The sequence below is a fragment of the Procambarus clarkii genome, chromosome 26 (assembly GCF_040958095.1).
Source record: "Procambarus clarkii isolate CNS0578487 chromosome 26, FALCON_Pclarkii_2.0, whole genome shotgun sequence".
NCBI classification, from domain to species: Eukaryota; Metazoa; Arthropoda; class Malacostraca; order Decapoda; family Cambaridae; genus Procambarus; species Procambarus clarkii.
In genome coordinates, this window is record NC_091175.1 from 22,268,716 (window position 1) to 22,295,491 (window position 26,776).

General features: G+C 44.1%; 1 protein-coding gene across 1 annotated transcript; it reads right to left on the reverse strand.

The window, feature by feature from the left end:
• Window positions 1-1,213: 1,213 nt before the first annotated feature.
• LOC123756852 (protein O-linked-mannose beta-1,2-N-acetylglucosaminyltransferase 1) lies at window positions 1,214-25,448 on the reverse strand. Its single transcript, XM_069331985.1, has 12 exons — window positions 23,882-25,448; window positions 22,664-22,870; window positions 21,569-21,791; window positions 21,269-21,396; window positions 20,327-20,540; window positions 18,610-18,733; window positions 17,342-17,540; window positions 15,067-15,251; window positions 7,968-8,076; window positions 6,834-6,914; window positions 3,041-3,150; window positions 1,214-1,654 (listed from the first exon to the last, which is right to left on the reverse strand). Exons 1-12 carry the CDS (start codon window positions 25,127-25,129, stop codon window positions 1,462-1,464), a joined length of 3,021 nt encoding a protein of 1,006 aa, XP_069188086.1. The 5' UTR covers window positions 25,130-25,448; the 3' UTR covers window positions 1,214-1,461.
• Between the last annotated feature and the right edge of the window lie 1,328 nt (window positions 25,449-26,776).

The window sequence follows — 26,776 nt, forward strand, 5'->3', positions numbered from 1 at the left end:
CAAGTCCTGGGGACCATTATCAAGTCCAGGACCATATCAAGTCCAGGACCATTATCAAGTCCTGGGGACCATTATCAAGTCCTGGGGAACTATTATCAAGTCCTGGGGACCATTATCAAGTCCTGGGGACCATTATCAAGTCCCGGGGACCATTATCAAGTCCTGGGGGACCATTATCAAGTCCAGGACCATTATCAAGCCCTGGGACCATTATCAAGTTCTGGGGACCATTATCAAGTTCAGGACCATTATCAAGTCCAGGACCATTATCAAGTCCAGGACCATCATCAAGTCCAAGACCATTATCAAGTCCAGGACCATTATCAACTTCAAGACCATTATCAAGTCCTGGACCATTATCAAGTCCAGGACCACCATCAAGTCCAGGACCATTATCAATTCCTGGACAATTATCAAGTCCAGGATCATTATCAAGTCCAGGACCACCATCAAGTCCAGGACCATTATCAACTCCTGAACCATTATCAAGTCCAGGACCATTATCAAGTCCAGGACCATTATCAAGTCCAGGACCATTATCAAGTCCAGGACCATTATCAAGTCGAGGACCATTATCAAGTCCAGGGCCATTATCAAGTTGAGGACCATCATCAAGTCCAGGACCATTATCAAGTCCAGGACCATTATCAAGTCGAGGACCATTATCAAGTCCAGAACCATTATCAAGTCGAGGACCATTATCAAGTCGAGGACCATTATCAAGTCCAGGACCATTATCAAGTCGAGGACCATTATCAAGTCCAGGACCATTATCAAGTCGAGGACCATTATCAAGTCCAGGACCATTATCAAGTCGAGGACCATTATCAAGTCCAGGATCATTATCAAGTCGAGGACCATTATCAAGTCCAGGACCATTATCAAGTCCAGGACCATTATCAAGTCCAGGACCATTATCAAGTCGAGGACCATTATCAAGTCCAGGACCATTATCAAGTCCAGGACCATTATCAAGTCCAGGACCATTATCAAGTCCAGGACCATTATCAAGTCCAGGACCATTATCAAGTCGTGACATACCAACAATGGTCGAGGAAGCCAATATAAGGCCGACTCCTTCTCCCACTCTGCTCCTGCGACTTGATGACGTCCGGGACTCAGTGAGGTCCGAGACTTGACACGTGACGTGACACGTGACACATGATGTGACACGTGACGTGACACGTGACATGACACGGGTCCAGGACGGACTGACACGTCGTCACTTTCATTTCCTACGTGTTACTGACCATTTTAATATTAACAATAATAATTCATTGTGTCGGGGGACAGGCAACCAGTGTATTTATACATATTAGGCTTATATCAAGCCCCCCCCCCTAGGTCGAACTACTGACCCTTCCCAGGATGCGATCCCACAACAAGCTGACTAACTCCTGGGTGCCTAATTACTGCTAGGTGAACAGAGGCATTGGGTGACAGGAAACGCGCCCAACGGTTTCAATTCTCGGTAATTGTGACGCGGGTCTGCGAGTAGACGAGGTTGGTGAGGTTGACCTCGTCAGCCAGGGAGACGGGGGTGACCCGCTCAGACAGCGTCATCGTCGTCGTGGTGTCCCTGAAGGGGTGGTAGGTGGCGTAGGTCACGTCCTCCTCCGTCACCTTGTACACGTCCGCTGGATCCTTCGTCAGGCTGTGGGCAACACCTCATGTATATTAAACCTTCGTAAAGGCTGTGGGGAACAACAGTTACAGCCCCGCTCCTGTGCCAGGTAAGTCCACTACGGGCTCACCATAGCCCGTGCTACTTGCAACTTTTGTTCTGAGTAGCTGAATCTAAAACAACAATAACAGCAACTGTGAGGAACACCTCTTGTATATTAATCTTTCGTCAGACTGTGGGGAACACCTCATATGTATTTATTAAGTTCCTTTTATCAGGGCACAGGAAACATGAAATTAGGCTTATCGAGGTCCCCCCATCCCCTGCCCAATCTACTGACCTTCTCCAAGAATTAGCCCACAACAGTGGCCTAACTCTCGGGTACTTATTTTATTGCTAGGTGAACAGAGGCTTCAGGTTAAAATTAAATGAAAGACAAATTTCTGTCCCGGTCTGTGGTTGGTGAAAAAAATAATTAGTAAAAAAATGGCCCAAAAGTATTTCACAATGCTCTTGTATAACATTTTGCACACACATGATGTTAGCAGCACTCACCAGTGAGGGGAGAAGGGACACATGATGTTAGCAGCACTCACCAGTGAGGGGAGAAGGGACACATGATGTTAGCAGCACTCACCAGTGAGGGGAGAAGGGACACATGATGTTAGCAGCACTCACCAGTGAGGGGAGAAGGGACACATGATGTTAGCAGCACTCACCAGTGAGGGGAGAAGGGACACATGATGTTAGCAGCACTCACCAGTAAGGGGGGAAGGGACACATGATGTTAGCAGCACTCACCAGTAAGGGGGGAAGGGACACATGATGTTAGCAGCACTCACCAGTGAGGGGAGAAGGGACACATGATGTTAGCAGCACTCACCAGTGAGGGGAGAAGGGACACATGATGTTAGCAGCACTCACCAGTAAGGGGGGAAGGGACACATGATGTTAGCAGCACTCACCAGTAAGGGGGAAAGGGACACATGATGTTAGCAGCACTCACCAGTAAGGGGGGAAGGGACACATGATGTCAGGAACACTCACCAGTAAGGGGAGAAGGGACACATGATGTTAGCAGCACTCACCAGTAAGGGGAGAAGGGACACATGATGTTAGCAGCACTCACCAGTAAGGGGAGAAGGGACACATGATGTTAGCAGCACTCACCAGTAAGGGGTAAAGGGACACATGATGTTAGCAGCACTCACCAGTGAGGGGAGAAGGGACACATGATGTTAGCAGCACTCACCAGTGAGGGGAGAAGGGACACATGATGTCAGGAACACTCACCAGTAAGGGGAGAAGGGACACATGATGTTAGCAGCACTCACCAGTAAGGGGAGAAGGGACACATGATGTTAGCAGCACTCACCAGTGAGGGGAGAAGGGACACATGATGTTAGCAGCACTCACCAGTAAGGGGAGAAGGGACACATGATGATATACAACTGGTTGCCGTAGAAGGAGCCGGTATACATCATCTGAAGATGGTCGCAGGAGTTGCGATCGTTGAAGCCCAGACACTGGAAGGAACTCATCTCGTCACAGTAGGAGAGGACGTCAGGGCAGGGAGTACACCACACCACACTACACCACACTACACCACACAACACCACACAACACCACACCACACCACACAACACCACACCACACTACACCACACTACACCACACCACACCACTCTACACCACACAACACCACACCACACTACACCACACTACACCACACAACACCACACCACACTACACCACACCACACCACACCACACAACACTACACTACACCACACAACACCACACAACACCACACCACACAACACCACACTACACCACACTACACCACACAACACCACACCACACTACACCACACTACACCACACCACACTACACCACACTACACCACACAACACCACACAACACCACACTACACCACACTACACCACACTACACCACACTACACCACACTACACCACACAACACCACACAACACCACACCACACAACACCACACCACACAACACCACACCACACAACACCACACTACACCACACAACACTACACCACACCACACTACACCACACTACACCACACTACACCACACTACACCACACTACACCACACAACACCACACAACACCACACCACACAACACCACACTACACCACACAACACCACACCACACAACATCACACCACACAACACCACACTACACCACACAACACCACACCACACTACACCACACCACACTACACACACAACACCACACCACACAACACCACACCACACAACACCACACCACACAACACCACACCACACAACACCACACCACACAACACCACACCACACCATACAACATCACACCACACAACACCACACTACACCACACAACACCACACAACACAACACCACACCACACTACACCACACCACACAACATCACACCACACAACACCACACTACACCACACAACACCACACAACACCACACCACACAAAACCACACTACACCACACAACACCACACTACACCACACAACACCACACAACACCACACCACACAACACCACACCACACTACACCACACCACACAACACCACACAACACCACACCACACAACACCACACCACACTACACCACACCACACTACACCACACAACACCACACCACACAACACCACACCACACCACACCACACAACATCACACCACACAACACCACACTACACCACACAACACCACACCACACAACACCACACCACACTACACCACACAACATCACACCACACAACACCACACAACACCACACAACACAACACCACACCACACCACACCACACCACACTACACCACACCACACAACATCACACCACACCACACCACACTACACCACACCACACAACATCACACCACACAACACCACACTACACCAGACAACACCACACAACACAACACCACACCACACAACACCACACCACACAACACAACACCACACAACACAACACCACACAACACCACACCACACTACACCACACCACACAACATCACACCACACAACACCACACCACACAACACCACACCACACCACACTACACCACACCACACAACACCACACCACACAACACCACACCACACTACACCACACCACACAACACCACACCACACAACACCACACCACACTACACCACACCACACAACATCACACCACACAACACCACACTACACCAGACAACACCACACAACACAACATCACACCACACAACACCACACCACACAACACCACACAACACAACACCACACAACACCACACCACACTACACCACACCACACAACATCACACCACACAACACCACACTACACCACACAACACCACACAACACCACACAACACAACACACCACACCACACCACACAACACCACACAACACCACACCACACTTCACTACACTACACCACACCACACCACACTACACACCACACTACACTACACTACACTACACCACACACCACACCACACCATCACGAATTTTGGAATGGTTTAGCAAGGGTTTGAAACATTGCATGACACATGGAGCTGAATCACTGCATGACACATGGAGCTGAATCACTGCATGACACATGGAGCTGAAACATTGCATGACACATGGAGCTGAATCACTGCATGACACATGGAGCTGAAACATTGCATGGCACATGGAGCTGAAACATTGCATGACACATGGAGCTGAAACATTGCATGACACATGGAGCTGAAACATTGCATGACACATGGAGCTGAATCACTGCATGACACATGGAGCTGAAACATTGCATGACACATGGAGCTGAATCACTGCATGACACATGGAGCTGAAACATTGCATGGCACAGGTTGTCGAGTCATATATGTGGTGTGTAGTTTTGACTAAAGAGATCCCAAAGTACTGAGAACATTGTGAAGAAATACCTAGATTATATTAGGCATAATTTATTGTAAACGTCTCACCTTTTAAGGCTTTGTGAAATCTAAGAAGGACAAGAAAGTGTTTCTAAAAAAATGAAGGTGGGGTGAGGTCGATGAGGGTAGGTTATCTTGAGATGATTTCGGGGCTTAGCGTCCCCGCGGCCCGGTCCTCGACCAGGCCTCCTTTTTGTTACACATCCCCAGGAAGCAGCCCGTAGCAGCTGTCTAACTCGCAGGTACCTATATACTGCTAGGCAAACAGGAACATCAGGGTGAAAGAAACTCTGCCCATTTGTTTCCGCCTCGAACCCGGACCCTTAGGACTACGAATCCCGAGCGCTGTCCACTCAGTCGTCAGGCCCCAGTGAGAGATGTGAGGATTATATCTAACAATTTACTTTTTGATTTTCCGAGTTGTTATAGGTTTTGTTTGATTGTGTTCTAATAATTGATGAGAACAGACTCTATACACTTTCTGTTAATATTTTGTTCTTTTGTGATGATGAGTTTAGCATCCCTGAAGATGACGAGGTGTTCCTCCTTCAAGTATGTTTATTGAGACAAGAAAGAAAAAAAGAAAGGTGTTCCTCCTAGTTCGTGTGCGTGACGCAAACATTGTAACTGACAATGCAGGCAGTTGTCTCAGAGTTTAATGGAAACCCTGATACGGAGGCCTTATACCTGTTAGGTGTACTTATAATACGAATATTAACAGTTGTGGATGTTTTATCACAAGTCTAAATGGCCTTATCGTAACTGTTGGTTGCTGTCTGTCCCGTCAGGAGAATGAGCCACCGGTTGCAATTTGTGTTACTGGGGAGAATGTTTGCTGCGGCTTTGTACATTCCTTATACAAGTACTCAAGACATTTATGGTTTAGGATGGACCGATTATGTGCCTCTGTAACCCTTTCCACCACCGCCCACGGGATTGGTATGAGGTGCATAATAAAGAAATGAAATGAAATGGAGGAATCTGTAATTAATTAACACTTTTCTTCGTGGGACAGTTGGTTAAGTATTCAAAACTAAACAAGAAAGTAATCACTATACCTAATTCCAACCTATTATATGGTGAAAGTAATAGTCAACGACGCTGTTTTTTGTAGGTCTCTGTTTATATATGACAGACGAGAATGTACGTGATTGATGGATAAAGATTAAGCCACCCAAGAGGTGGCACGGGCCTGAATAGCCCGTAAAGAATGTATGTGTGCTGGCTAGCATTACAAAGGAGTGGCCACGTCTGTGGTAGATAATACAGGTAAGGTAACTCACCCTGGAGGCGACGTAGTGAGACCACACTGTTTTGTTGGACATCTCCTCCCGATGGACGTACACCACGAAGCTCTGGTTTACCTGTGGCAGGGTGAGGCGACGCTTAGAGCCGACTACGGGGGCAAGATTCACCAAGCAGTTACGCAAGCACTTACGAACGTATACATCTTTCCTCAATCTTTGACAACTTTGGTTACATTTATTAAACAGTTTACAAGCATGAGAACTTCACAATCAACTGTTGTTATTGTTATAAACAGCCTCCTGGTGCTTCGGAGCTCATTAACTGTTTAATAATTGTAAACAAAGCCGCCAATGATTGAGAAAAGACGTACAGGTTCGTAACTGCTTGGTGAATCTGGTCCCAGGGGCTAGGACGGATTCATCAAGCATTTCCATGTCCACTTACGTAACCTATACATCTGTCCTCAATCATGGCGCTTTTGTTTACATGTATTAAACAATTTACGAGTTTAGAGACTGTGAAGTGTTGTCTTTAACAATAAGAACCTTGGGTCGAGAACGACCTCGTTGCGTTGTCAATCTTGTAAATAGTTTAACAAGTAGAGACTTAAGCCGCCATGATTGACAAAAGATGTACAGGCTTTATCATTGGACACGTAAATGCTTTACGAATACTGGCCCTGGTCATTAAGCACGAAACATGTTTATCCTAGGACACTGTAGCATAAGGGAAGGTGAGGGCGTTGACCACATGACCATGTGAGATCAGGCATCACCCAACACTGATACGTTTGAGGGAATAAAGACCAGATATTGACTTGATTAGCTATCATGGGTAAAAGGCAGTTTCATTAGGAGCATCAGTGAGGTATTACTTGACTATTCGGGTCGCGGGGTGCTTACTGTGAAGACCTGGTCCTGGTGTGTGTGTGTGTGTGTGTGTGTGTGTGTGTGTGTGTGTGTGTGTGTGTGTGTGTGTGTGTGTGTGTGTGTACCTTTGACACACCTGGTGGTCGGGTACACAGGTGAGACCCGACACTGGTGACAGAGTTATAATAAGCCAGAGGTGACTCAGGTGGTGGTGGGGGTATAGGCCAGAGTGCCAGCGATGGTAAGGCAGAGTCCGGATCTAACACTGATGGTGGTGTTGAAGAAGAGACGGCAACTGACCTGGTGGCGGGGAATGGTGATCTCCTTGCACGGGTGTTGGGCAAAGCGCACCACATTGGCCGTCCTGATGTTGTTGACGTGGAACTTGATGTATCTGTATAACTCCGCCCTGATAAATATATGGTATAAGACTATAAGGCATAATTATCTTAGAATCTTAGTAACAGTCATCACATCGAGGAAAGTTACACTTCATTTCAACCAACAAATTTGTACAATTAAACAAAAATAATTCTTATTCCACTTTTCCCATCTGATAATGCCATCATCACAGTATCATTTTGCTCCTGGTATTTGACACCTTCCTCCCTAGACAATGATGGTCTTGTGAGGAGGGTGTCCAATACCCTCCTCGCAAGGAGCGTATTGGACACCTCATTAGTATCTTCATAACTTCTCAACAAATGAAGATACTAATACTTTATAAAACTAGTTTCCAAACAGCGCATAGCCTCATGGCCTTCATCCCGCACGGTTTCATAAACCTCTGGGGCCAGATCCACGAAGCAATTACGCAAAACCTCTACATCTTTTCTTAATCTTTACAATTAAACAGTTAATGAGCTCCGAAGCACCAGGAGGCTGTTTATAACAATAACAGTTGATTGGACAGTTTTCATGCTTGTAAACTGTTTAATAAATGTAACCAAAACCGTCAAAGATTGAGGGAAGATGTACACGTTCGTAAGTGCTTGCGTAACTGCTTTGTGAATATGGCTCCTGGCCAGCCTACCCACAATCCTAAGATTAAGTATGACCTACTAATTAAGGAGTTCTTTAAGATTAACATTAATCACATTACTGTAATTAGACGTCTTCCTTTTAACTTGAACTTATATGCTGAGTTATAGGCGGATTGAACGCCTTAGACCAGTGCGCGTGCTGCCGGTCTTCCACCACTGCCTACACGATGGCTGTGTTTTTTTTTTTGTTTTTTTTCTTCCACAGACGTGGCCACACATTTACAATGCTAACCAGCATATATACATTTTCTTCTGTCCTTCATGGACAGGGTTAGAGAAGTGTTAAACATAGAGTTCAGGGGTTTATTGAACACTAAACCACAGAAGGTGATTCGGTGCTTTTAAAATGCTAACCTAACCTACATACGTAAATACATAGATACACAGATTTTCGTATGCCCTACATAAAGTGTTAGATTGGCTGTGGCAGGGAAACTGTTCTCCTACAAAGAACGTCGCATTTCGCTCGTATGCGTTACATAAGGCCAAAAATCGTTGTACTAGAAAATGGAAGCGGATCGCGAAAGTGACGTACTCTCCCGTTTTCTGTTTTAGGTCCTCTGGCAGGTTAGGAGAGGTCACTTTACATTAACCGTTTTCTTGACGTTGAGCAACCTTAGGAGGACGGACTGAACTAATGCGACACCTGATTTTCTTGGCTTAAATTTGAGGTGTTGTTCTTGAAACTGTGTGTATGAGAGAAAGAGAGAGAGAGAGAGAGAGAGAGAGAGAGCGAGACTGACTCCTCTACCACAGCCCACGTCATGGGTGAAGTTTAATCGTTAATTAAACTAAACGGATTAAAACTGTCACTAAACTATCAGTGTTTACGTTAGCAAACTTGTAAATAGTGGAACTGGTTATCAATATTAGCGTTTAGTTTTAAAGCCCATTATGTGGCTCTATATATTTGCACTCCCGCTCATAAATGGGTCTTGTCCACATAATTAATAATTTTAATAACTACAAAAAATCTTAATTATTCCCGAGAAGCGTTGAACAATATCCAATATGACCCATTTTCAAAATTATTGTGGAATATAGGTGGGTTACCCTTCTTGCAAGATTAGTTTTCTTTCTCAAGAAATATTGCTAAGAACAGCTGGGAATCGTTTAATTAACTTCCCAACTAACCTGTTCTCGCAAGCGTTCCCAACGTCAAAAAACTGTTGTATTAAAGTGCTCTTATTCTAACCTACCAGAGGACCCAAAACAGAAAACGGGACAGTACGTCACTTTCGCGAGCCGCTTCCATTTTCTAGTACGACAGTTTTTGGCCTTAGGTGGAGTATACGTCAAAATGCGACGTACGACAAGGAGGACGGGTTGTCTCATCACAGCCTAGATCAGGGGTCTCCAAACTATGGCCCGCGGGCCACATCCGGCCCGCCACATAATTTCATCCGGCCCTCCAAACAAATCCCTGTGTGGTGGCCTTGAAAAAATAATTATCGTACGAATGGCATCGCAGAATTATTCAAAGCTGGGGCTGCTGACTGGTGGCGCTCAACCCGAGTCAGTTTTCCTCTCTCTCGATAGTGTGACGCACAGATACTAATACTGGTAGGTATGTGTTGTGCATTACAACCAATCAGTTGTGTATAACTGTATATTGTGGGGATGGAGGGCGAGTGGGGCTTCGCTGCTTCCGTTTCAGGAAGCACAAACACTGTACAATATTCTTTTCTCTGTACTTTGACAATGCCTTTATCTTAGTTATACAAAATAGCAATAATACTATTGTAGCCAAAAATATTGCATGTTTAAAATAGTTAAAATGGTAACCATTAAGTTTATCAATGAAAGCTGTTGCCATAATATTTACCACTTTATAATAATATGCTATGCTTTTTAACACCACATACAAGCTGTTTTTTTCCTGTAGAATTTATTTCATTTATTTTACCCTTATGTTTTCAGATATGGAAAAGATAAAGAAATGAAAAGTGGACAGTGAGTGCCGTCGGTTCAATGACGAATGGAAGATAAAGTACTTTTTTGTGATAGCAAATGATAAAGCTTTATGCATAATATGTAGAGACAGTGTTGCTGTTCTGAAGGAATACAATATTCGTCGGCACTATGAATCTAAACATGGCTCAAGTTATTCTCACATCACAGGAGCAGAACGCACTAAAATGTTTGAATCATTTCAGCACAGTCTGCATTCTCAACAAGCTGTTTTCAGAAAGAAAAAATCTGAAAATGAAAATTCAACTCGAGCCAGTTACAAAGTTGCCTATGTGTTGGCTAAAAAAGGAAAACCTTTCACTGATGGTAGTATCATAAAAGAGTGTATAGTGGAAGCAGCAGGAGAGGTATGTCCAGAAAAAGTAAACCTCTTCAAAATGATAAGTCTTGGGTCAAATACTGTTGCTCGTAGAATTGAAGATTTAGGAGGCGACATAATTCGGCAAATAAAGGAAAAAACAAAAAGATTTTGTTGGTATTCTCTTGCGTTGGATGAATCAACTGATGTGTGTGATACTTCTCAGCTCTTAGTATTCATTCGTGGTGTTGATAGTGAATTTAATGTGAGCCAAGAATTAGCATCAGTTCACAGCATGCACACCACAACAACTGGAGAGGACATTTTCAATGAAGTAAGTAAAACTATGACAGAATATAACCTGGAATGGAAACAAGTGCAGTGTTTGACAATTGATGGAGGAAAGAATATGTCTGGGACAAAGAAGGGTTTGGTTGGGCAAATTACAACAGCTTGTGAGGTTGGAGGATTCTCAAAACCCATTTTTCTGCATTGCCTTATCCATCAACAAGCATTGTGCCTAAAATATGTTGATATGTCTTGTGTCATGAAACCTGTTGTTTCTGTGGTTAATTTCATTAGATGTCATGCACTCAACCATCGCCAGTTCCGTGATTTCTTGAAAGAAATTGATGCGGAGTTTGTTAACTTGCCTTATTATACTGCAGTTAGATGGCTTAGTTGTGGAAAGGTTTTGCTGCATTTCTTTGAGATCAGATTAGAAATTGATTTATTTCTCACAGAGAAAAATAAACCTCAGCCATTATTATCAGAATGTGAATGGATTTGGAAATTGGCATTTTTTGCAGATATGACAGGTCATATGAATAACTTGAATCTGAAATTGCAAGGCAAAACAAATTTGATCAGTGACTACTTTGTTCATGTCAAGGCATTCAGAGCAAAACTTGCGCTACTTGAAGGCCATGTGAAGGTTAAGAATTTTGCTCATTTTCCATGTTGTGAAAAATTTCACGCAGAAAGTAAAGTTGAATTTCCTTTTTCATTTGCAAATGAAATAATTTCAAATTTGAAAAAACAGTTTCAGAAGCGATTTGCTGACCTTGATGCCAAAGCAAATGAAATCAGGCTCTTTCATAATCCATTTGACTGCAATGCTGAAAATCTTCCAACTCAATTTCAAATGGAAATTATTGATCTCCAGGCAGATGACAGACTGAAAGATAAGTATAGAGAAGGAAATCTGATTGAGTTTTATAAATGCCTGCAGCCAGATCAGTTTCCAAATTCGATAAAGTTTGCTTGTAGTTTTGTGTCCATTTTTGCTTCAACATACTGGTGTGAACAAACTTTTTCCAAAATGAAGTATGTGAAATCTGACTATCGAGCAAATTTGTCTGATGATCACTTGAAATCAATTCTTACAATTGGCTCATCTAATCTGGAACCTGATTTTAATGAAATTTTGAAGTCAAAACGACAGTATCATTCGTCACACTAATTTGGTTGCATAAAACTAAAGGCAGGAATCTATTTAGTTTACCCTGATTTTTTCCAAAAAGATATGTTTTAATTTGTCCATGTTTATACTTTAATATTTGAGGAAATTAAATTACTGGCACTGATTTGATTTTGTTTTTTTTTCATTTTTTATTCCTCCGGCCCACATAAATATGGGAAATATATAATGTGGCGCTTACATTGAAAAGTTTGGAGACCCATGGTCTAGATGAACGGATCTCTCTAGCAAAGATATGTATGAAATATGGGTTCTTCCATATTTGTCTAGGGGTGACATCCTTACCTGTAGACGCGGAGGGTGACAACTTACCCGTGGACGTGGAGGGTGACAACTTACCCGTGGACGTGGAGGGTGACAACTTACCCGTGGACGTGGAGGGTGACAACTTACCCGTGGACGTGGAGGGTGACAACTTACCCGTGGACGTGGAGGGTGACAACTTACCCGTGGACGTGGAGGGTGACAACTTACCCGTGGACGTGGAGGGTGACAACTTACCCGTGGACGTGGAGGGTGACAACTTACCCATGGAGGTCGAGGGTGACAACTTACCCGTGGACGTGGAGGGTGACAACTTACCCGTGGACGTGGAGGGTGACAACTTACCCGTGGACGTGGAGGGTGACAACTTACCCGTGGACGTGGAGGGTGACAACTTACCCGTGGACGTGGAGGGTGACAACTTACCCGTGGACGTGGAGGGTGACAACTTACCCGTGGACGTGGAGGGTGACAACTTACCCATGGAGGTCGAGGGTGACAACTTACCTGTGGAGGTCGAGGGTGACAACTTACCCGTGGACGTGGAGGGTGACAACTTACTCATGGACGTGGAGGGTGACAACTTACCCGTGGACGTGGAGGGTGACAACTTACCCGTTAACGTGGAGGGTGACAACTTACCCGTGGACGTGGAGGATGACAACTTACCCATGGACGTGGAGGGTGACAACTTACCCGTGGACGTGGAGGGTGACAACTTACCCGTGGACGTGGAGGGTGACAACTTACCCGTGGACGTGGAGGATGACAACTTACCCATGGACGTGGAGGGTGACAACTTACCCGTGGACGTGGAGGGTGACAACTTACCCGTGGATGTGGAGGGTGACAACTTACCCGTGGACGTGGAGGGTGACAACTTACCCGTGGACGTGGAGGGTGACAACTTACCCGTGGACGTGGAGGGTGACAACTTACCCGTGGACGTGGAGGGTGACAACTTACCCGTGGACGTGGAGAGTGGCAACTTACCCGTGGACGTGGAGGGTGACAACTTACCCGTGGACGTGGAGGGTGACAACTTACCCGTGGATGTGGAGGGTGACAACTTACCCGTGGACGTGGAGAGTGACAACTTACCCGTGGACGTGGAGGGTGACAACTTACCCGTGGACGTGGAGGGTGACAACTTACCCGTGGACGTGGAGGGTGACAACTTACCCGTGGACGTGGAGGGTGACAACTTACCCGTGGACGTGGAGGGTGACAACTTACCCGTGGACGTGGTGGGTGACAACTTACCCGTGGACGTGGAGGGTGACAACTTACCCGTGGACGTGGAGGGTGACAACTTACCTGTGGACGTGGAGGGTGACAACTTACCCGTGGACGTGGAGGGTGACAACTTACCCGTGGACGTGGAGGGTGACAACTTACCCGTGGACGTGGAGGGTGACAACTTACCCGTGGACGTGGAGGGTGACAACTTACCCGTGGACGCGGAGGGTGACAACTTACCCGTGGACGTGGAGGGTGACAACTTACCCATGGAGGTCGAGGGTGACAACTTACCTGTGGAGGTCGAGGGTGACAACTTACCCGTGGACGTGGAGGGTGACAACTTACTCATGGACGTGGAGGGTGACAACTTACCCGTGGACGTGGAGGGTGACAACTTACCCGTTAACGTGGAGGGTGACAACTTACCCGTGGACGTGGAGGGTGACAACTTACCCGTGGATGTGGAGGGTGACAACTTACCCGTGGACGTGGAGGGTGACAACTTACCCGTGGACGTGGAGGGTGACAACTTACCCGTGGACGTGGAGGGTGACAACTTACCCGTGGACGTGGAGGGTGACAACTTACCCGTGGACGTGGAGAGTGGCAACTTACCCGTGGACGTGGAGGGTGACAACTTACCCGTGGACGTGGAGGGTGACAACTTACCCGTGGATGTGGAGGGTGACAACTTACCCGTGGACGTGGAGAGTGACAACTTACCCGTGGACGTGGAGGGTGACAACTTACCCGTGGACGTGGAGGGTGACAACTTACCCGTGGACGTGGAGGGTGACAACTTACCCGTGGACGTGGAGGGTGACAACTTACCCGTGGACGTGGAGGGTGACAACTTACCCGTGGACGTGGTGGGTGACAACTTACCCAAGGACGTGGAGGGTGACAACTTACCCGTGGACGTGGAGGGTGACAACTTACCTGTGGAAGTGGAGGGTGACAACTTACCCGTGGACGTGGAGGGTGACAACTTACCCGTGGACGTGGAAGGTGACAACTTACCCGTGGACGTGGAGGGTGACAACTTACCCGTGGACGTGGAGGGTGACAACTTACCCGTGGACGTGGAGGGTGACAACTTACCCGTGGAGGTCGAGGGTGACGTTGAGGAGAGCGTTGAGGGGCCGCTGGTTGTAGTACTGCTCTTGTTCTATACCGGTGACGTGGACTCCCCCTCCCCCACGGTGCTTGGTGCGTGGGATCTCCGGCACCAGGATGTCCCGATCACCCATGATGGCCGCTCGCACCCATTGGTCCCAGTCTATACCCTGTGGCACAGATAGCTTTCTGATGAATAAATCAACAAGGGCGTGATGAGAATTCGAACCTACGTCTGGGATGATCCTAGACTTTCAGATCTCTCAGAACCAGATGAAGTCTTTGCAAAGGTCCTTAATGAAAAGATAAGTTTTGCGAACCCTTGACATTCATATTTAATAAATCATTAGAATCGAACGGAGTTCCATTATATAGAAGAGTTGCAAATGTGGTGTGGATCTTTAGCAAAATATATTACTTGCTTCAAACTATGACCATTTGGCTTGAATCTATAATCGCAAAATCCATTCCTATACATCATGACAATCTTAGATTAATACACGATTTACAAGATAGCTGTACCAAGGGCCACTCATGTTTGACTAATTTGATTTTGTTCATTTTGTTCATAATGAGGCAGATGATTGCGGAAAGGCTTGGCATTCTACACCTTGACTTTAGGTATTGATACCATACCTCACGAAAGACTGAGTAGAACGGTAGAGGCTCAGTGTATTGCGGGAGTTATCTTAAGCTGAGCAAGGGCATAGCTATATCAAAGGAAACAAAATAAATGGAGTTAATCAGGGTGGCAGACCATTTCAACTGGCATGCACCAAGGTTCTGTCCATGGAGCTTTGTTGTTTAACATATAAATATTTGAATTAGACACAGGATTTGCAAAGTTGCAAACGATACAAAAATAGTGGGAGAAATAAATACAGAAGACTCAAAATAGCCTCAAGGCGATTTGATTTGGCTTTTAAAGTCGACAAAAGATTGGTAGATAAGTTTGTTGCTGAAAATGTTATGTTCAGGGCCTGGGAAATGATAATAATCACCCTATATCAGCTGGACAAAGTTGAAATTGCTAAATTTGAAAGCATGAAAGATCTGGAAGTCATGATTCGGAGGAATGTTGTGCGTAAATATCAATGCATAATTGTGCGGAAAAAAGTGAAATGAGAAAGGAGTTATAACATTATCGGTCACTCAAGGTTTCATCAGTCGACCACTCAAGTGTTGTGTGATCGTCAGTTGCATCAGTGCATAAATTATACGAAATAACTCAAATATGATACTGGGGTTTAGTTGTAGAAGCGTAAGCAATAAAACACCTGACACTGTATTCATGGGAAGGTGTAACTCCACTTGTCTGTGTATATACACAGAGAGTATACCTGAGTCCTGGACTTGTGTCCTTGCTGGCTTGTCAGTAGGCTATTGTGGTAGCCCTAATAACACAAGAGAAAGAAATTGCAGTAGGCAATCTATACTGTTATTATTAATATTACCCGGTACACTGTTTCATAAATTAACTACCCAATTTCCAAACCAGTATTTACCAGTCTCTCTCCTGAATCTATACTTATAAATATATGTATAATGGATAACAGTTATAGGTGTATGAATACCGGGTATACATTGGATATCAAGATTGCATCCCTACAATTTTTATCGAGAAACATCTGAAATAATTCTCCGGAAATTGTTGACTAGAATAAAGAACAGTAATTGAGGCTTGTGTGCTTGATATGAGGCAAATTCAAATGACATTTGGTTCAGCTGAACAAGAAACCTTTATTTTGAATTGTGGTAAAATATCTGCCCGTATCATTAAAGAAAAACATTATAAAACAATGTTGCCAGTGGTTCCACTTTGACCACTGACCAACGTTAACTATAATCAAAGGAATGCAGTATTTGTGCAGGATATCACAATTAGAGAAGATGTCAATTAGAGAATTACATCACAATTCACAGGATATCCCAATTAGAGAAGATGAATCTCAAGTTGTTGTAATCGCTTAGGGATCAAAATTCAAATGACGAGGCCTTGGTACACTATAATTCCTTGAATGTGTGTTCACATATGTCTTTTAGTATAATTTAACGTATATAAAATATTTAGTATTTATATTAAACGTTGATCACTTCATTTTTCACCTGCAAAGATCTCAAATAACAGAGATCAAATGTCTAGTGATTTGTTTAAACAGTGATAAGCTTCTAATAATATCTATATTGAAGTTTTAAATAACAGCAGCGTTATAGGCTATAACACTTGGGTATGAACTCTTTTCTTACTATAAAAACTTACCGAGTTTAAAGCGGCCCACTTGCTGACCATCTCTTGGGCCACTGCCTTCCTGACCATCCAGCCGTAGTTGGGAAACCCGTGGACCCTGTAGAGGCGCGTGGGGTCGAGGGCGGTGTGGTTGAAGGCGTTGTAGTTGTAGGCGTTCACGCACAGCAACTTGGGGTCTGTCTCGAGCAGCGACGCTGTCTGGTGGAAGTACCTGGCGAGACAATGGCCACTTTTACCTGGTGAAGAGATCCTGGTCTGGGTAAAGTTATGAGTTGAGAGTGGTTTGAAGCTAAGCTTTCGTTGAGAGGGGTTTGAAGCTAGGCTTTTGTTGAGAGGGGTTTGAAGCTAAGCTTTCGTTGAGAGTGGTTTGGAGCTAGGCTTTTGTTGAGAGGGATTTGAAGTTAGGCTTTTGTTGAGAGTGGTTTGGAGCTAGGCTTTTGTTGAGGGGGGTTTGGAGCTAGGCTTTTGTTGAGAGTGGTTTGGAGCTAGGCTTTTGTTGAGGGGGGTTTGGAGCTAGGCTTTTGTTGAGAGGGGTTTGAAGTTAGGCTTTTGTTGAGAGTGGTTTGGAGCTAGGCTTTTGTTGAGAGGGGTTTGAAGTTAGGCTTTTGTTGAGAGTGGTTTGGAGCTAGGCTTTTGTTGAGAGGGGTTTGAAGTTAGGCTTTTGTTGAGAGGGGTTTGGAGCTAGGCTTTTGTTGAGAGGGGTTTGAAGTTAGGCTTTTGTTGAGAGTGGTTTGGAGCTAGGCTTTTGTTGAGAGTGGTTTGAAGTTAGGCTTTTGTTGAGAGGGGTTTGAAGTTAGGCTTTTGTTGAGAGTGGTTTGGAGCTAGGCTTTTGTTGAGAGTGGTTTGGAGCTAGGCTTTTGTTGAGAGGGGTTTGATGTTAGGCTTTGGTTACGAGGAGTTTAAGCCTAGGAACTGATTGAGAATGGGTTGAGCCTAAGCCATAGTTGAGAGAGGCTTGAGACATTTCTTATATCTATGTTGGTACACCATTGCATCTCTAACTTATTAACTGGAATATAACAAAACAGTTCAAGTAATTATTATTGATTGTGTTACCATTTTTGTTTTTAAATATTAGAATAAATCTTAATTAACCTCCCGGGATGAGGTTAATGAATGGTTTAATTTATACTCATGGGATGAGGTTAAGGAATGGTTTAACTTATACTCACGGGATGAGGTTAATGAATGGTTTAATTTATACTCATGGGATGAGGTTAAGGAATGGTTTAACTTATACTCACGGGATGAGGTTAAGGAATGGTTTAACTGATACTCACGGGATGAAATCCGGAGAGAGATCGAGGTCGTCCTCGAGGATGATAGCTTTGTCGGCCTCAGGGTAGAGCTCAAACACCTTCGTTAAGACAAATCTTACATGATAACTGATTCGATTTGTCGAACCTGTGAAGAACAAGAGGCAGATAATCTGAGTGTTCGCTTATGAAGCACAAGCAATATCACCAACAGGTCATGCATGACGAATACTGAATACAAATGATTTTTGTAACTATAAAATTGACCATCTGACTGTAACACCGTTCAAAGTAGGAGGCCAGACGTTTAGGGCTAGTGTTGTCCAACTTTACAAGATGACACATGTGGAGAATGGGAGTGAGATTGACCAATCGGGGTCGCCCCCAATGCCAATCTTAAATAAATATCGACATCTATAGCGACGCTGAATTTGTAGGTTTGTTCCCTTAGATTTGTTGTAGTTTTTCAGTGACTCGTCCTTATTCTGAAAGGTCTAATCTGCATGAGGTACCTGGAGTTTTGCAATTACTTTATTCACTCTCGTATTCTTGAAGATATCCTCACAGTGTACCCAAAATTTACCAGTGCAGGCTACTAAACATATGGCCCTGTATGACTAACAGTCCTGCGAGATGGGGACTTGTATTACCACTGCTACCTTATTCTATCTTGTGTTGATGATATCCTCAAAATGCATCCGGAGTCTGCCAGTGCAGACCGCTTATCACATGCCTCTGTATGACTAACCATCCTGTGTGATGGGGATTTCTTAGCATCACCTAGTTAGCTTTATTGACATACTGTACTCCACTTCATATAGTCTAGGGTAACTGCACTAATGCAGATGTACCTCATTTCTTAATAAAAAAAAAAATCATCCTTATTCACTCTGGTGTTCATGATATCCTCATAACGAACCCAGAGTCTGTCATTGCAGGCTACTAAACCTATGGCCCTGTATGACTAACCACCCTGCGAGGTAGAGACTTTTTAGTATCACTGCTGCCTTATTCACTCTTGTGTTCATGAAGATATTTTCATAATGCACCCAGAGTTTGCCAGTGCAGACTACTGATCACATGACCCTGTATGACTAACCATCCTGTGTGATGGGGAGTTTTAGCACCACGTAGCTAGCTTTTTGACACGCTGTATTTCCCTTCATATAGTGTAGGGTAACTGCACAAATGCACATGTACCTAAATGTGTTAATAAAATGAACCCAAATAAACAAAATTAGATACAGAATGAGAAAGGGGAGATTGGAGGATTGGAGAGGGGAGTAAGGGGAGAAAGACCTAGGTTCAAGTATGTTTATTGAGACAAGAAAAATACATCTCAAAGGGATAGAGTAGCTTGGGCTATTTCTACCCCCTAAAAAAGACCTAGGGACTGCCGGGATCCCCATCCTGTAAAATATATATAACGTAACCAAAACATATTAAATAAAAGTGATGACCTCCCGAACCCTTATTAGTTCAGGACAAGGATGAGAGAGAGTGTACAGGAAGACAAGAGGGAAGGTGAGGGTAAAGTGGGGAAGTAAAGCATGAAAAACGAGCTTATATGCGATCATAAGACAAACTGCAGAAGGCCTGTAGGCTCAAACGAGGCAGCTCGTAATGGCAAAGAATCAGTAAAATAGCAGAAAATGGAATCGGAAAAAAAGGAATAAAGGTGAAATTAGCCTTAAAATTCCTGATAAATGATGGTAGTGTACACATGGTGGTAGAAGCGTACCTCTGGGGACGGCGTCGTAGTGTTGGACTAGAGGGAGGTGGAGGAGGGCAGCCAGCGCCTGGGCCTCGGGGTTGTGGCCGTCGACAAAGATGGTGATGGGTGTGTTGGTGCCGCCGGGGCTGGCCCACACCTGCCCCACCTGACGCAGGACGTGGGGCAGCCGGCGAGCTGTCACTATGGCCACAGGGATCACCTCCTTCATCTCGTACTCCACCTTATACAAAACACTATTTTCTAACAACCTTCATAGTCTTCAAGCTAAAATTAGCTTTTGAAAATGTTTTAAAACTGCAATTTTGAAGTTAAGCATAATGTGATGTTATCTCAAGTTACATTAACAGTAACTTGGGTTTTGTTGGCGACTGTTTGTATTCGTAGTACGTGAGTGAAGTGTTTACAGATTTGCGATTTGAACAGAGGTCGTCAGCGGAGTACTGCTCGAGAAATGTTCAAACATCATCAGTTGAGTCGTGTGTAAAGAGTTGTTCATTCATAAACAGATTTGTGGCTTTAGCAGCTGGATTAACAAGCATTTGGTCTCTGATGATGCTAGGCTGAACAGAGGGTTTGGAGAGCTGCATAGAATAACATTTGCCTTCTGTTGATGAGGATGGGCTGTTTTATTTGTAGTACGTGGGGGAAGCATTTACAAAGTTGTGGTTCGAACATAGAAAAAAACGAACTAATGTTTAATTATAGTTCGAACATCTTCGGGTTAGAGTATGAGTAATGTGTTTCCATTCGTAAACATTCGTATGAACGAGAATTTGATCATTGTTGATGTGAATGAGCTGCGTGTCCAGGAATTCAAGAACGTGCGTCTCAATATTTACCTGTAGATGTGATTATAAAGTAAAACTAAATAAAGCTTCAGCAGTATATCAAGTGTTGTTGCAGAACTAGCCACAATATTTAATTGTGATTGATAAATAAATATCTTACGGGTGAGTGTGGTTGAGGGGACCAGGGCGGGTCGTCACAGCTGCAGAAGTTATCGTATCCTTCGTATGTCTGGCAGAAGACTGCTCTCTCTTCCATTCCCTGTGATCCGTACCATCCACACGTCCGTTCTATAGGAACAGTTAATGTGAATAGTGTTGAACTGCATGGCCAACGCCCCTCACCACAATTGCCAGGGATGGTTAATATGGTTATTGTATGGTGATCACTCACAATATCCACATGACACTGACATCTCGTATACAGTTGTGTGCCAGGCCCAACACCACCTTCAATACTCACGTGTTTTGCGAGGTACAGAAACATGAAGAGTGAGCGGCGACACATCGAACTTGCTCAAGTTGCGTTGTGGGAGCGAGGTGACGAGGGCCTCCTGCAGCACCCCGCCGCCCTTGTGCACCAGCAGGCACCACGCGTCCTTGTAGGCCAACCTGTCGATGTAGAGGGCGCCCATCTCCTCCAGCACCCGTATTGTCGCCTCCTCCAGGAACAACGTGAAGTCCGGCTGTCACACGAATCCCAGTTTATTACGTTCATTGATAAGATGGACGATTTCTATGTGATAACTTGATAGTTCAAGGCCAATAAAGTTTCTATTTGCAAACGACGTGACACCAAAAATCATGATTAAACGATTGGGTAGGTTAGAGGCCAGGCTTGGGGAGTAGAAGAACTCCCAGAACCCCATCAAGCAGGTACAGAAAGGTACATAAGAGAGAGAGAGAGAGAGAGAGAGAGAGAGAGAGAGAGAGAGAGAGAGAGAGAGAGAGAGAGAGAGAGAGAGAGAGGAGGGGAACTTAATAAAGATTATTCCATAATAGTTTGCAGTGTGAGATATAGTGGCATAAGAAATCGAGGATTACAACGAAATATTCTGATATAAGAAATCAGGTATATCTTGCGTGCTGTTCATATGATGGAACCATATCTAATTTTCAACAATTTTTCGTACTGCACAATGCGTTATAGAGCGAATAATTATTAAAACTAAAAAGGAAAATTATATGTATACCTTGTCTCGAGAGAATCTGGGAGGTGAGAGAAAAGTTGCACGTTTCATCAAATATTTACGTGACCACTTACGAAACCTTTGCATCTTTCCTCATTCATGGCGACTTAGAGTGCATTTATTAAACGGTTTATGATCTCCGAAGCACCATGAGGTTGTTTATAACAATAACAACCATGGGTTGTGGAAGTTTCGATTCTCATAAACTGTTGAAAAATACAAACCAAAGCCTCCATAATTGAGAAATGATGTACAGGTTTCGCAAGTAGACAAGCTCGACGGATCCTGGCCCAGGACAAACAACAGTTCGAATGTTTGAACAGTTTGTACTCTTTATGTACGGGGTGCTGTGCTCAATTTCAACTTACCGCTCCCAAGATGACTAAGAGGCGGCCATCTTGAATTTTCTGCAAGGTCTCTGTAAACTGTCGGTCTGTAGTGCTGAGCCAGGTCATGTAGGCCGCTGTGGCCATGACCTGTCCTGTCAGCTGGTGCAGGGCGAGCAGGTGTAGGCCAGCGTGCAGCCGGCCCGGTGTCCCGCCCCACAATGCTGTTTTGTTAAGACTGCTGTACACCTGCCAGGGAGCCACAGTTGTATCAGCTCTAATCTACTCTAATCTGCCAACTCTAATTGGCAGACAAACAAAACATCAGAATTCCCACTAAATTTTTTTTTTTGGCATTGAAATATTTAATGTGTACATATAGAATAGTGATTTAATGGTTAGAATAATGATTTAAGAATAGAGGACGTTCTATTTTATCTATGGGTTATTCAATGGGTAATCTTTGGGTTAGAATAATGATTTAAGAATAGAGGACTTTCTTTTTTAATGATCCAAATTTGGATTTGGATCTATCGCAATCATAAACGTAAGATAAATGCAGCTTCTCAATTTAAATCTGAATAATAGTATCAAAGTCATAAAATATAACGAGTTTTGATTGGTGACGCACAAGGAATTCCAGTAGCATAAAAATCATAAAATATCCATGTGAGTGAGTAAGGCATTCTTAGCCAATCCTGACGTTATTCGCGTTAAACGAATCTAATGTCAGAAAGGTACTGCCGACCGTCCACTGATATAGTTACACCCATGATGTTTACTGTGATATCCAGGGTACACTTACCTGGTGACCGTCCACTGATATAGTTACACCCATGATGTTTACTGTGATATCCAGAGTACACTTACCTGGTGACCGTCCACTGATATAGTTACACCCGTGATGTTTACTGTGATATCCAGGGTACACTTACCTGGTGACCGTCCACTGATATAGTTACACCCGTGATGTTTACTGTGATATCCAGAGTACACTTACCTGGTGACCGTCCACTGATATAGTTACACCCGTGATGTTTACTGTGATATCCAGGGTACACTTACCTGGTGACCGTCCACTGATATAGTTACACCCATGATGTTTACTGTGATATCCAGGATACACTTACCTGGTGACCGTCCACTGATATAGTTACACCCGTGATGTTTACTGTGATATCCAGAGTACACTTACCTGGTGACCGTCCACTGATATAGTTACACCCGTGATGTTTACTGTGATATCCAGAGTACACTTACCTGGTGACCGTCCACTGATATAGTTACACCCATGATGTTTACTGTGATATCCAGGAGTAGATTGTCCTTATCCTTGAGTTCCTTAGAGTGTGAATCTTTAGCTTCCTTTATGTATTCAATTAAGGAAGCTTCAGCTACTTCTTGACGTCTAGGAATGACAGCTTGAGATGCCTCTTGAAGTCTAGATGTTGAAGATTGAGCTGCCGCCTGTTGTCTAGGATGTGAAGGTTGAGCTTCCTCTTCATGTCCAGGAATGGGAGCGTGAGTTGCCTTTTGACGTTTAGGAACTGGAACGTTAGCTGATTTTTGACGTCTAGGAATTGAAACGTTAGCTGATTTTTGACGTCTAGGAATTGAAACGTTAGCTGATTTTTGACGTCTAGGAACTGGAACGTTAGCTGATTTTTGACGTCTAGGAACTGGAACGTTAGCTGATTTTTGACGTCTAGGAATTGAAACGTTAGCTGATTTTTGACGTCTAGGAATTGAAACGTTAGCTGATTTTTGACGTCTAGGAACTGGAACGTTAGCTGATTTTTGACGTCTAGGAACTGGAACGTTAGCTGATTTTTGACGTCTAGGAATTAAAACGTTAGCTGATTTTTGACCTGGAACGAAATCCTCATCGGCCTCTTCATTACCATTAAGGAGAACTTTGGCATCTTGACTGCTTCCTGGTAGAGAAAATCCAGCAGCATTCAGAGCTTCAGGATCTGAGGCATTTCCAGCTTCTGGAATCCTGTGTTGGGAGACTACAGATACCTTTTCATGTAATGTCTTATGAAGGCGCAAATTACCACTGTGATGAGCTAAGAGCTTCCGTTGACGAACATTATTTTTAATTTGTTCTTCCTTATACGTCCTCACTGTTCTTCCAAGTGTGATGGTGGTGGATCTAGATGCGCCTTCACTGTCTTCCACACCAACACCGATCGTGCCAGCATGTGTCTTTTCACTGTTTATCACATCTAGTAAGCTACTGTTGCCATTCCTATCTCCCACATCTCTATCACTAGACAGTTTCTTACCAATATGTTCTATTGTATGTTGTTTTCTTGCACTCCTCACAGTTGTAGTCAGTGTGTTACCACCACTATCAACTTTAGAAAGCATCTTTTCGGCGTTCACAGTTGCCACATTCAGTCCACCTTCGTCCCGCGAGTAGTTGAGGTAGATGAGAATGAGAACATACACCTGGGTGAGGAGAGTGATGGCAACCACGCGTTGCTGGGTAGTCATGGCAACCATTATGGCGGGAGAGGAGACGTGCCTAAGACAATCAGGATTCTATCGCTGCAGTTGTAGAAGGATAATATATTATAGCTCAGTTTTACTTGGTTGTGAAAGGCTGGTATATCCTCAGTGTGGAGCCTCACAGTGGTATGTCCTCAGTGTGGAGCCTCACAGTGGTATGTCCTCAGTGTGGAGCCTCACACTGGTATGTCCTCAGTGTGGAGCCTCACACTGGTATGTCCTCAGTGTGGAGCCTCACAGTGGTATGTCCTCAGTGTGGAGCCTCACACTGGTATGTCCTCAGCGTGGAGCCTCACGCTACAGTGGCCGGCCTGTGAGGTGGCAGTCTTACCTCAGGCAACCTGCGTCTCTTGCTGCCATACGCTGAGGTTACACTTTAATATTTGTATTCATCTTCCTGGAAGGAATACTGTAACTCATGAGATTCAGGTCATGGGGAAATACTATCATATGCCTTGTAATGAGTGAATCTGAACGCTAGTAGTTTTGGCATTGTTGGCAATTATAACTATATATACTAAGGTCAATCTGACATATGATCCGCGGAAGGGGTATATTAACCGAGAAGTATACTCCACTTCTGTGTATATACACGGAGTTTATTGTAGTCGTAAGATTATGCTCAGGATAAAAGTATATTTCCTGGTTGGTCATTAGATGTGGCGGCCTTTATAACCCTCCAGAGGTTGATAGGCCTTAAGGCTCAACACCAAACTTGCTGGTTGGTTTTAGGCTATTTTAGCGGCCTCATACTCTTCGTTCCCCATGGTCGGTACAGGAAGCCTTTCTCAAGATGCCAGAAACAACAGATCTCTAACTCACAAGTATCTATTTCTGCATATTAGTAGCTTTATATAAAGTAATCGTCCGTATCTTGCTTCATATATACATTATATCAATAAAAGTATTATTACACAGAGTAATCACACTAACGTGACTGCATCAATATACATACGTTCGAGCCCTCATCACTGCTTCTACGGATTTTCTCAAAATTATTACTATTATTATATTATGAATGGAAATATGCCCAACTGTCTCTGTCCCGCAATGGGATTAAAACCCTTGGTCCCTCGGTTGAGACGCCAAGACATAGACTACTGTGCTACAGGACCCCTAGGAGGCTGAGCATACTGTGTACGGTGTAGGAAGGGTGACTTCGCCACACAGTAACTCCAGCAACTGTATGCTAGTAGAGTACAAAGTTGGGACGTTATTTTTATGAGAAGCCTTGGCACAAGAATGGTATATAATTTATAATATAATTTATACTAGAATATTTTGAACATTTTGTATAGAGTTCTCCTAATTTTTTCCTCGCATTTATTTACTTACGCATGATAATAAATATGTTTAGAAGAGTTTACATTTAGTGACGTGTTTACTCTAAGTATGGGAATAAATATATATGTATATGTGGGAAATCCACAAAGAAATGGGAAGGGAGATCCATACAAATGATCAGTGTTTCGTGATCGTCAATTGCATATGTGTATATATATATATTTTAATTATGTTATACCACAGATGTGGCCACAAACTTACAATGCTAACCAGCATATATACATTCTCTTCTGCTCTCCACGGACAGGATTAGATATTTGTCAAACATATAGTTCCGTGATTTATTGAACAATCAAT